At 47.4% G+C, this 12,598-nt stretch overlaps 1 protein-coding gene across 4 annotated transcripts in view; it reads left to right on the top strand.

Moving 5' to 3' along the window:
- TNRC18 (trinucleotide repeat containing 18) overlaps positions 1-12,027 on the top strand; it is a 109,551-nt gene extending 97,524 nt beyond the window's left edge. For all 4 annotated transcript variants that reach the window (XM_054995628.1, XM_054995630.1, XM_054995629.1 and 1 more), the window contains 6 exons: positions 228-344; positions 843-1,007; positions 2,615-3,939; positions 6,571-6,807; positions 8,606-8,680; positions 9,374-12,027. In XM_054995628.1, the coding sequence (XP_054851603.1) occupies positions 228-344; positions 843-1,007; positions 2,615-3,939; positions 6,571-6,807; positions 8,606-8,680; positions 9,374-9,580 (2,126 nt within the window). In that variant the 3' untranslated portion in view covers positions 9,581-12,027. The remainder of the gene's footprint in view (positions 1-227; positions 345-842; positions 1,008-2,614; positions 3,940-6,570; positions 6,808-8,605; positions 8,681-9,373) is intronic.
- Positions 12,028-12,598: the final 571 nt, after the last annotated feature.

Genomic DNA, 12,598 nt, shown 5'->3' with positions numbered 1-12,598 from the left:
TTCCACAAGTCAGCTAGTATGCTCTAGTATGCAGGTTCACTGTCTTGGGGTGCTTTTATGCCCATGTCTTCAGACGGACGCCCAGGCTTATTTCTATTCCTTGTAACGATTAACATATATAGTGGTGTCTCTCTCAACTGACCCTACCTACTCCTTTTCTGATTTGGAGGATAAGCAGGACATAAAGAGACAGCAGCTAGTAGTAATCTTCTCCCTTCTATCTACAGGAGCCCATGACCAAGAAGAGGATGGAGATTTGATCACTGTGGAGTTTGATGATGGAGACACTGGACGGATCCCCTTGTCTCACATTCGCCTGCTGCCACCTGACTACAAGATCCAGTGTGAGTTTGATCTCCTGCTGCCTTGTAAGAGAGGTCCCCAAGGGGTGGCCACATTAGTCTCCTGCAGCCAGAATAACAAAGTGTCTTGGGGAATCATCGACTAAAAAGTTTATTGTCACTGAAGCATTTGTGAGCGCCAGAGCTTGCTTCATCCAATGAAGCAGGATTATTACACACTAAATTCAAGGGCCCATCTTGTGGACTGTGCTTCCCTCCTGATCTCCCTTCTGCTGCAGAAGAGACATACCACGCGAGAGGTGGTAGCAAAGTTCTTTTGAAGAGATTGAGCTTTGCATGCCACTGCATTCACTTTCGACCCTGCTCATATTTGAGAGGAGGGGGAATACAAGCAACAGCCAGAAAATTGTGAGTGGGATTTGCTGAGCTCACTGACACTTCTCAGACACGTTTGCCTGTTGCGCTGGTGGGTGGGGTGGCGGGTGGCAGAAGAGATGTGCCAAGGGCACCAGAGCCAAGCATGGCTGTTGACTGTTACAGGTGCGGAGCCCTCTCCTGCCCTTTTGGTGCCCAGCACGAAGCGTCGCAGCCGCAAGTCCAGTAAGAATACTGGAGAAGGAAAAGAGGGAAGCGGGATGGGATCAGAGGAGCCAGTGGCAAAGGGCAAAGGTCGTGGGAGGAAACCAAACATCAAACAAAAAACTGGTACGAGATGCCAACCTCTTTTAAGTTTTGCTTGCTTACATGCTGTGCTCAGCCAAATTTTGCAACCTTTAGAGCTGGCAGCAATGCAGAGGAAAGCAGATTCAACCCTCTTGGCTGAACGTGAATGTGTGAAGAGTTGAACCGTTGGTCTGTCAGGCTCGGCGTTGTCTACTCTGACTGGCAGGGGTTTTCCAGGGTCTCAGGTAGCGAGTGGTCTTTCTCTGCACTGTGAGATTCTTTCAAGGGATGACGCTCGAGGTCCTGGAATCTTTTGTGTGCTAAGCAGGTTTTGCCATGGTTTTACCTGCTGAGGATCCCTTGCCCCCCACCCCTATCAAAAAGAACGTATATCTGAGCGGTGGATTGTCTTCACCCAACATCACTGCTGTAGCTAAAAGGATTTGTTCCAAGCTGCACTGCTACTCAGACAAGCTTGAATTTGAAAAAAAAAAATCCAGAGATGCCGCTCTGTAATGCCCAACCATCTCTAGGAGCTTAGCAGATGCAAGCCATTAGATTTCTACCTGCTTGTCTCCAATGTGAAGGTAACCATACAGACTGACTTTAGAGGTTTGTTTGTAAGGAATACCAAGATAATATACGTGAAGCTGTTAGAATGCTAAAAGAAAGCATTCTGTAAACGCTGTTCTGTTCTGTAAACGCTGCCATAGTTCCATCATCGCTATAGCAGGCAAACTGGGGTAGGGCTTGTCTACTGCAAGTGCTCTGGGGGTGGGGGGTGCAGCATGGGTGTCTCTTGCACACATGCCCCAGAACTTCACAGGTGTGTAGGCACAGCTGGTTCTCAAGCTAAGCCACCTAAGCAACTGGTGTGGGGCTGCACAGTGAGGAGGGGATGAATCTGCTGCGGAGATTCTACTTGCTTCCAGCTGGCCTGGAAGGTGAATGGGCGAATACCTTGAACCAGTTCTGAGTACAGGCCAGATTAGGCAGCATCTCAAAAGCCAGGTTTAGTTCTTTCTGTAACAGCATCCTAAACCACAGTGCTGGAGCATTTTCCATAGATGTGAGCAGGGCTTTTTTTCAGGGGGAACACGGGGGAACGGAGTTCCGGAACCTCTTGAAAATGGTCACATGGCTGGTGGCCCCGCCCCCTGATCTCTCAACTCCCCTCTGCCTGGAGATCAGGGGGCGGGGCCACCAGCCATGTGACCATTTTCTCCGAGGGCAACCCACTGAGTTCCACCACCTCTTTCCCCAGAAAAAAAGGCCTGGATGTGAGTGATTGCTGTTTGGGATAGGGGTGGGAATAAAGAGTTTCCTCAAAAATGTTTTTAGAGTGGAGACTACCCCTGCTCTCCACCCCTGGTGGATCTTGCCTTTGAGAGTCAAGCCCACCCCTATTGATAGAAGCCCATTCTGGGTTCCACAGTTTGCTTGTGTAAAAGCATTGACAGCACCTTGGGCTGGAGGGATAGATGGTCTTTAAACGGCTATATGTATATAATATTATATATTATATACACTATATATATGTATATAATATAATGTATATAATAAATTATTCCTCACTATGGGAGTGGTAGGGCAGGATCCTGGTGTGCTGTAAATGCCATCCTAAGCATTCACCTTCTGCTGCTTTACAGAAGAAAATGCCCCAATGGAAGAGAAAAACCAGGGAGAGATGCCCGCTGCCCCGTCTCTCGTGCCCGAAAAGCCTGTTTGCCTTAGCAAGCAGTCTGCAAAAGGCTCAAGGAAAGCTCAGCCGATCCCGGCCCGATCCTCCTCCATTTCCAAGGGAGAAAAACAGCACAGTAAAGGCAACAAGGTGAAGCTGTCCGGCAAACTGCCCAGCTCTGCTCAGCCCCCCTTCCAGTCTCCCGTGTTCAGTAATGTTCGTGGGAGCGAGTCCTATGCTGAGTTGCCAGGCATTCTGGGAACTTTTGGCCATTCGGACAACTCCTCAGGGAAAGTCAAATCTAAGAAAGGGAAGTCCACCGAGGAGTTGCAAGAGTTTGGGTCCACGGCCAAGGCTCAGAGGAAGATCCCTGACAGTGAGATTCTGATCAAGCTGGACCACGAGGGTGTCATGTCTCCCAAAACGAAAAAGACCAAGGAAGCCATGAGGATGTTGGGCGATTCGAACGTGCCTGGCAGAAAGGAGGCCAAAAACGTCTTAGGGCTGAGTTACGCCTCTGTCACCAGTTCAGACCCAAAACAGAAACCTCCCAAAAGCAAAGTGGCCAGCAGAGAACCCTCCGCTCCTCATTTTGGCAGCAAGTTTGGCGGAACCAGAGAGAAGGCGACCTCCTCGAAGGATCAAGAGGACAAAGCGCAGCCAGCACCAGCTGGTGACGAGTCCGAGAGCAACAGCAGCGGCAGCAGTTCTGAGTCTGAAGGAGAGGAGGAGGCAGAGAAGAACGGGGGTGGCGCTCAGGACAGCAGCTCGGCCAGTTCAAGGGCATCAACCCCCGTGTCTTCGTCCAATTCCTCCTCCTCCTCTTCCTCCAGCAGCAGCAGCTCTTCTTCCTCCTCCTCCTCCTCCTCCTCCTCCTCTTCCACCTCTTCTTCATCCAGCTCCAGCTCGTCATCGTCCTCGTCCACCACCGACGAAGACTCTTCTTGCAGCTCTGACGACGAGACCGCTGAATCCCAGCCCAGCACCTCTTCTGTCCAGCAGGTCGTCCCGACAAAGCCAGCCAAGCAGGCAGGGAAGTCTCGGGCAGCTTCCCACCCACCAGGCCCCAAACAGCAGCAGCAGCAGCAGCAGCAGCAGCAGGGGACAGTGCAGAAGCAGCAGCAGCAGCAGAGCAGTAGTAAGAACCGGCCCAAGAAGCGCGAGGGGATCCACCTTCCCACCACGAAGGAGCTAGCCAAGCGGCAGAGGCTCCCTTCTGTGGAGAACAGACCCAAGATCGCCGCCTTCCTGCCAGCCCGGCAGCTTTGGAAGTGGTTTGGGAAGCCAACCCAGGTGAGACTGCAGATCTGCCTTTGCTGAGTTGATGCAAGACAAGCAAGCAGGGTCTGTTGTCTCAGAGCAAAGCTACAAGTGACTTTCTTCACGTGGAGAACACTAGATTTTTCTCACAAGGTGACCTGGGAAGTGACGTCCGAGTGGTCCTTCCCCTCTCTGTTAGAATCGCTGCCTGAAGAGCCACAAGAGGGCTTCGTTTGGGGGCGGGCAGCTGCTACTTTCTCCCAGGGCGTCCTGCGGGCTGCCTGCTCCCAGGGAGCTGCTCTGGAGAAAGTGGCCGCATTGGTGAAGCTTCAGCTGCAGCAACAGTGGGAGGATCTGCTGCAGATTCTTCTGCTGTCACTGTGGCTGAAGCTTCACCAATGCGGCCACTTTCTCCAGAGCAGCTCCCTGGGAGCAGGCAGCCCGCAGGACGCCCTGGGAGAAAGTAGCAGCTGCCCGCCCCCAAACGAAGCCCTCTTGTGGCTCTTCAGGCAGCGATTCTAACAGAGAGGGGAAGGACCACTCGGACGTCACTTCCCAGGTCACCTTGCAAGAAAAATCTAGTGTTCTCCACGTGAAGAAAGTCACTTGTAGTCACACTCTCAGAGACAGAAAGAGGGAGCGAGGGGAGAGAAAAATGGAGGGGGCAGGCAGAGAGGGAGAAGGAGAAACAGTGGATCCAACCTCTGGGTCTATATTTGACTGTCTTTCATTTTACTAGGATTTTAAGTCACTACTGTGCATTCCAGTATGGTCAGGGTAACATCTCCTAGGCCGACTAGTGACCCAGAACTAAAATTGAATGAATGAATGAATGAATGAATGAATGAATGAATGAATGAATGATTACAGTCACAGACCAGCACAAAAATACATACAAGGCCAAGATCAATTTTTGAATGTTGTTCCATGGTTTGTGCAAGCGTTTTTTAAAAAGAGGGGTAGGGATTTATGGGTGCTTTTAAAGGAGAGAAGAATGCATTTAAAAACATATCTGGCCCCCAATCCAACTTAAGCAAGTTGGCAGTTGCTAATGCAGGAAGTTGTGTGTTTACAGCAAAGATTTCAGACCTCTTTCACACCCTGTAACTGAGCAGCCCTTGACACTCATTGGTGCCAAAGAGTGGAGCTTCATCTCTCTTAAATGGGACATTTAGCCCCGGGCTATGCCTAAGAGCAGAGCCCTAATTAGTTTAGGACAACAAGGGAAATTCAAATCGGGGACTGGCTGATTTGAATACCAGTCTGTGGGCCAGTGCAGTATACCCTAGTGTATCCAAATAGCACGGTCTGCAGAATTTCCATTCCTTTAGCTCAGAGCATACAAAGCTTTAGCCATGAACCAGCAAGGGAGAAGGCTCTAGGGGAAGAATCTGCCTTTGTATTTTTACATTTGTCTGCAATTGCAAAGTCTCCAAACTTGAGGCTTTCTTTCTGTTTCAGTTCCAAGAGTGACCCCAGAATCTGTATTAGGAGCCTGATTCTGCCACTTGGCCTGTAGTCATAGGCATCAAATACTCCCAAAGTCCCAGTACCTGTGGAAACAAAGCCCTTTCTTTTTCGATGGAAGTCCTGCTACTTTGCTTCACACATTACACAGCACCAAACCCAAGCATGCCGTTGAATATGTCGGTTCGACAAAGAATGTACAAGAGTTCTGGCTCACTGACTTGGATCGTACACCATTTTTCAAACGCCTTGTGTTATTTTCCCTGTTCACGTGAGCCCACCCAGCAAATAGAGCCACATCTTATACAGGTGTATATTGTAGCATAAGCTTTTGAGAACCACAGCTCTCTTCATCAGATGCAACTTTATTGTAGCATAAGCTTTCGAGAACCACAGCTCTCTTCATCAGATGCAATTTTATTGTAGCATAAGCTTTTGAGAACCACCGCTCTCTTCATCAGATGCAAGTTTATTGTAGCATAAGCTTTCGAGAACCACAGCTCTCTTCATCAGATGCAACTTTATTGTAGCATAAGCTTTTGAGAACCACAGCTCTCTTCGTCAGATGCAACTTTATTGTAGCATAAGCTTTCGAGAACCACAGCTCTCTTCGTCAGATGCAACTTTATTGTAGCATAAGCTTTTGAGAACCACCGCTCTCTTCATCAGATGCATCTGACACGGCATCTGACAAAGAGAGCTTACAATAAAGGTGGTTAGTCTTAAAGGTGCTACTGGGCAATTTGCTACCTGATCCTTTTAACTGGAGATGCTGGGGATTGAACCTAGGGCCTTCTGGGTGCCAATAATATGAGGATAAAATAGAGAAAAGAGAATGTTCTAAGCCACTTCGAGTTTCCATTGGGGAGAATATTGGGGTAAATGTGAAGTAAAATGTAAAAAATAAAATAAAGGGTAACAAGCAAAAGAAGAGCTGGGACAGCGATTAGAGGGCTGGACAAGGACCGAAGAGACTCAAGTTTAAACCCACAGTCAGCCTGAAGCTCATTAAACAACTTTGGACGGTCACGTGCTCTGTCTCACCTACCTCAGAGGGCTGTTGTGAGGATAAAACAAAGAGAGCCATGTGTGCTGCCCTGTGCTCCTTCAAAGGAGGGTGGGATTAAACTGGCATTGAAGGGATGTGCCAGATGTGCTCTTTGTGCTCATGCGCTTTGGTGTGTTTTGACTGCACAGAGGCGTGGGATGAAGGGGAAAGCCCGGAAGCTCTTCTACAAAGCCATTGTCCGCGGGAAGGAGATCATCCGCATCGGAGACTGTGCTGTCTTCTTATCGGCCGGCCGCCCCAACCTGCCATACATTGGCCGGATCCAGAGCATGTGGGAGTCATGGGGGAACAACATGGTGGTCAGGGTCAAGTGGTTTTACCACCCGGAAGAAACCAACCCTGGGAAGAAGCTCAATGAAAGCAAGGTAGGTTGACCGGGCATCCTGTTCTGATAAGGAAAGCGGCAGGCCGAGGTTCTAGCTTGGAAAGGGAGAGGAATTCGTCTCTTGCCCTTTGAAAAGCGAGCCCAGCATCAGGGCGGATGGGTTGCTTTGTTCATCTGAACATTCTGTGCCCTGAATCGCATTCCCAGGGGTGTTCCGGGGTGCGCATGGAACTTCATGCCAGTGGAGGCTCCCCTGTTTCTTTCACTGTCACAGGAAGCTCCGCAAGTTGCTTGAAATTTCCCAGCCTATGATGTTGTAACGGATTCTTATCCGTGTTTCGCTAAAGGCTTCCACTATCTCAGACTAAAGATTTATCTTTACTCTGGGACAGCTTTCAGCAATAAGTTAAGACCTGCAAAACAGAACTTGCTCTTTGAACAAGTTTGCTTATCGGTACAAAGATATTCATAGGGTTCTTCTTGCAATATTTTTCCCCATCAAGACACACAGAGTCCTTCTGGAATTTATTTATTTCTTTTTGCTGAAATACACTCTAGTTTAAAGAAGCAAGATATCAAAACATATGTGAATATTAATATAAATCCTACAGAGAGGGAACACAGAAAAGCAATAAGAATTAGGTTTGCTAACATTTCCTAATTAATTCTAAGTTTAAAACAATCAAAGTTTCTATGAAATGCATTAAGATTCCCATAGCAATGGTAAAATTCTCACCTAGATCCTCAAGAGATTTCTTCCAGTCAGAACTCTGACATACTATCTGAGTTGGCATTTTTATAAGTTATCTTATGCAGAAAGCTAAGATCTTTTTCATGTGATAGCATAGATAAACTATGATTGGTTTAATGCTTAATTTAATATTCCTATTTTCTATTGCATAACACCCTAAATAGCCAAAATGTGACTTTATATCCAGCTTGCAAAACAAAACTATAAATCTGTGAAAAGTAACAGAAAAAGTTAAGTAAGTACATCACCATTGGTCCATTCTGTGATTGGAGAACATTCATCTTTATAGTGTCCACTACTTTCAATTAGCTGTCAAAGATGAAAGCCCACCTGTATTGGTTATACAACACTAAAAGATACAAGACAGTTCATGCAAAGTGCAGAAGTTCGCTTAGAATACATGTGTATTGCTTTGTATAATGTGCTTTAATCTGTATTACTGCAACAATGTAATTTAAGTTGCTTGCGGTAAGGGGAGTGGAAGCCAGTATCTACTGATAGCTAGTTGTGCCTACCCACAAAACTGGTGCCCTCACAGACAGGGCTTTTTTTCAGCAGGAACGCAGTGGAACGGAGTTCCGGAACCGCTTGAAAATGGTCACATGGCTGGTGGCCCCGCCCCCTGATCTCCAGACAGAGGGGAGTTGAGATTGAGGGCCATCTCAACTCCCCTCTGTCTGGAGATCAGGGGGCGGACCACCAGCCATGTGACCATTTTCTCCGAGGGCAACCCACTGAGTTCCACCACCCCTTTTCCCAGAAAAAAAGCCCTGCTCACAGACATTGCAATGCCAGTGCCTGTATAATGTTCCCCGTGAGCAGAGGCATGAGCCGGAGTTGGCTAGGGTTTTAGTTCCCCATATAAGAGAAGGATTGACTGCTGTCTTATGGCAGAAAAGTGAGAGAAAGAACATTCAAGTCTCAGACAGTGGACAGAAGAAGAAAGGATACTGGGAGATTATACCCTCTTCCCTCTGAAGGTGCTCAAATGAACAAAGCTGGGTGTTGTATTCTAATCTTACCTTGTTCCTGTGTTTGTTTTCTCTCCCTACCCACCCCGTCCTTTGCTTGGTATTCCCGATGTCAGCGCTGGGATCAGAAATCTGGCAGAAGCCTCTCAACTGCTCTGCAGGCTTCCAGCCAGAGGAAGGACTTCATGGAGGTGTGTATGTCAGACTAGAGCCAGTTCCTTCTGCTTGCAGGGGAAAAAAACCTGAGCAAGTAGTAAAAGAGAGAGAACAATGCCCGGCAGGCTTTGTAGGTAAGGCTCTTCTCTAAAACCAGGGCTTTTTTTCAGGGGGAACACGGGGGAACGGAGTTCTGGAACCTCTTGAAAATGGTCACATGGCTGGTGGCCCCGCCCCCTGATCTCCTTGGCGGCGCGGAGGGCAATCTCAACTCCCCTCTGTCTGGAGATCAGGGGGCGGGGCCACCAGCCATGTGACCATTTTCTCCGAGGGCAACCCACTGAGTTCCACCACCTCTGATCAAGCTGGACCATGAGGGATCTCCAGACAGAGGGGAGTTGAGATGGCCCTCCGTGCCGCTGAGCGGAGGGCCATCTCAACTCCCCCTGCCTGGAGATCAGGGGGCGGGGCCACCAGCCATGTGACCATTTTCACTGAGGGCAACCCACTGAGTTCCACCACCTCTTTTCCTAGAAAAAAAGCCCTGTGTGTGAGGAATAGGAACCTGAGACTAGTGTAGGAACCAAGGATGGGATTATAAGGAATAAGGTGAGACCTCCTTGCTCTTCTAGCTTTGCATTTGGGCTCTTAGTATCTGCAGTCCAGAAGGGACATTCCACAGGGCTTGCCTGTCAACATCTCCCTTTTCCGTTCTGTTTCTAATCCAGCGAGCCCTCTACCAATCTTCTCATGTCGACGAAAATGATGTCCAGACCATCTCGCACAAATGTTTGGTGGTTGACCTGGAACAGTATGAACAGATGCTGAAGACAAAGAAGTATCAAGATAGTGAAGACCTTTACTACCTAGCGGGGACATACGAGCCCACCACAGGCATGATATTCAACACAGATGGGGTCCCCGTCATCTGCTAACTGCCCTGGAAAAGGGATTTCTGAGAGGCATCCCCCTCATCCCATTCTTCCAAAGCGTTTGCTCATACCTGCACCTCTATGGGAGAAGAATGGGACAAACTGAACGTATGTGCCTGTTTCTTAACGACAGCATGATTGTGTAATGTCCGCACGCATCATAGCAAAGACGGAAAATAAAAAGACTCTTTTTCAAGGGACTTCCTGTAACGGCTCAGGTGACAGCCAGGATCCAGCGACGTGGCTTTTGGGGAAGAACGGCATAGGAGAGTTTGAGGGTTTTGTTTTGTTTTAATTTTTTCCCACGGATCCTAAACATGTGCAATGAACTTCTTTTTTGCCCTTGAGAACCGGAGCGCTAGACAATATTAAAAAAAAAACAGGATAAATTAAGAACCATTTCATAGGATATTTGAAGAGGACAACTTTTCATCCGGAATCAACACTCTCCAGTTTTTTGGGGCACCCATCTGTCCTTCCTTGCCAGCTGCACACTAGCTTGGCGGGGATAGTATGAGGACAGAGGGAAACCCAAGCATCGTTTGGAACTTTTGTATGACTTCTTTGTCTCCAAAAACTGCTTTCCGATTTCTGGCACAGAACTGATGCTCAACAGAAAGCCCAGAAGGCTGTTGCTCAGGCAAAGTGTTGTTGATTGACACCCTCCCAAGATTAAGAACAGGCCCTGGGCTGTGTTGGCGTGAACTTTCTTTCTTTAAAAAAATTGCCAAATCGACTGGATCAGCTTGTTGCCCCTTGCCAACCTTTGCCAGGGAGAGCTTTTTTAATCTGTGCAGATGTAGTCTCTTGAACAAAACAAACAAAACCCCATTTCCTTTCTCATGTAAGCTGAATGTAAGTAAGTCATTCTTGGGACTGATGAGAAACACAGTTCTCCGTTTAATTTGCCATTCCCTATATATACAACACAACTTTTTTTACGGGGGAGGCGTGTTTTGCAAAGCACACTGTCAACCGCTTGCTGTTCTTACGGCAGGAAGCTAAACAACACTGCTGGATGTCATCTTGTTCCAGCAGACTTTCTTCTCAAGGACTCCTGGGTGTTCATACGGAACAAAATCTTCAATCTTTCTCCCCGCCCCCTGCCCCCCCTGCACACAAAGAGTTTAAAGATAAAACAGCACTTGGGGGGACCTTGATCTGTCCACGCAGGAAACATTGGCTGGTGGGATCCAGGAAACTGCCTTCGACTTGTCAGTGCATGCGTTTTAACTTGGCAGGTCTAAGTATGAACAGCTCCACCCCTAATTGATGCCAGTCAGACATTTTCCATCTCCTTGTCTGTCTGGTCATTCCACCATCATCTCCACCATTCTGTTTTCATCGTGGGCCTTGAGCTCTGGACTTTGCCTCTTGCCATTTCAAGGCAGGGCAGGAGCCCAAAAATGGACACTGCCAAGGAAGAGAGAAGGTTGAACAGCCGTGGCAGAGTCGAGGCAAATTTGGGGATGGGGATGAGGGAGGGCGAGGGGGAGAAACAGCCTGGAGCAATGTCCTCATCTTGCACTTAGAGAAACAAACATACACTACACAGCCTAAGACCCCAAGATTGTTTCCGCCCGGAACGGAGTGTACCATTCCAGCACTACAAGGGTGGGGCCATACTTACTTACTTCCACGGACAGATTTTTAACTATCTACCACTCTTCAGTACTCTTTGGGTACTGAAGAGTGTAGCCAATTTGAGAGGGAGGGAGGGAGGAAGGGAGGCACCCCCCCACCCTTTTTTTAGAATCCTTCACAACTTTACTTCTGAAAGAACCACAGTGGTGCTGATCTGTACTGCCCACCTTCTGGACCACAGCTGCCGAAGACTTCGGTATATAAACTTTCTTTTTAAAAAAAAGCAAACAAACTCTGTACAGTTTTAATGTACCATAAGACTCATGAAGCCCTTTCCCCCCTGTATTATAGAACCTCTTTAAAGAAAAGGAAAAAAAATCAAAAATGGATTCAACTTTTTAATTATAAATATAAAATATAAATATATAAATATATATAAATATATAAACTTTTTAAAAAACTGTGAAAAAGTATGAAATTATAAAAAAAAAACACAGTCTGACATTTAGACTCTTTATTTTTTATTTCCTGTTGGGTTGTGACTGTAAAAAAGAGAGAGAAACAGGGGAAGAGGAAGTTCTCACCTGCTTACGTAACAAATTGTGTCCTGTGCTGGCTGAAGCACCTCCAGAGACACAGAAAGAGAGAATTTATGCGAATGTTGAATAGAGAGCACTTAGCTGCCCGTTGCCTTCTATGGAACACAAGGATTTTTCCAGACAATCGAGAGGAAAGGAGCCAGGTTATTTTTTTTTTTCATCCTGTTATTTTCCCTGTTGTTATGTTTTCAAAGTTTTTCCCTTTTTTTTTTTTGCATTGTTTGTTGGCCAATTATGTGTGATCCTTTTTCATAAAAAAAAAATCAATTGAAAAACAAAACTCTGCCTTCTTTGGTCATTTTTTAAAAAAAAGTCTCGTTCTTCTATTGCCGGGCCCTAACTTGCGTAGGCCCCGTTGGTGACATCCTTGAGGTTATGTGAACATATGAAGAAGAGACAGAGTCAGACCAGCTTGGACCATCTAGACCAGAACTGTCTACTTTGGCAGGTAGCAGCTTGCTAACTTGCTCCTCGAAGGTTATTTTTAAATGGCGATGCTGGGGTTTGAACTGGTGACTTTCTGCACGCAGAGCAGAAGTTTCCTCTCCTCGCTGTGTGGCTGCCCCTCAGAATTAAAATTTTATTTCACGGACCCACATTGTGCATCGCAAGGCAACATCTCTGACCTCCTTGCCTGGGAAACTATTTGCCACATCTCTATTGGCATATAGGGAAGCTGGGACAGGCAGGTGGGTCAGAAGGCCCTTTCTTGGGGGTCGCCATCCTGCCCACCATTCCAAGTGCTGATTACAGCCGCTCAGACTTCTAGCAGGCCTCCTGGGAGGGTGGGACTTTGAGACTCACCAGTCTCTGGGTTCTTTACTCTGGGGGATCTTGC

The sequence above is a fragment of the Eublepharis macularius genome, chromosome 12 (assembly GCF_028583425.1).
Source record: "Eublepharis macularius isolate TG4126 chromosome 12, MPM_Emac_v1.0, whole genome shotgun sequence".
Lineage (NCBI taxonomy): Eukaryota > Metazoa > Chordata > Lepidosauria > Squamata > Eublepharidae > Eublepharis > Eublepharis macularius.
The sequence above is the reverse complement of the archived record's forward strand: the minus strand, read 5'-3'. Positions and strand labels throughout refer to the sequence as shown.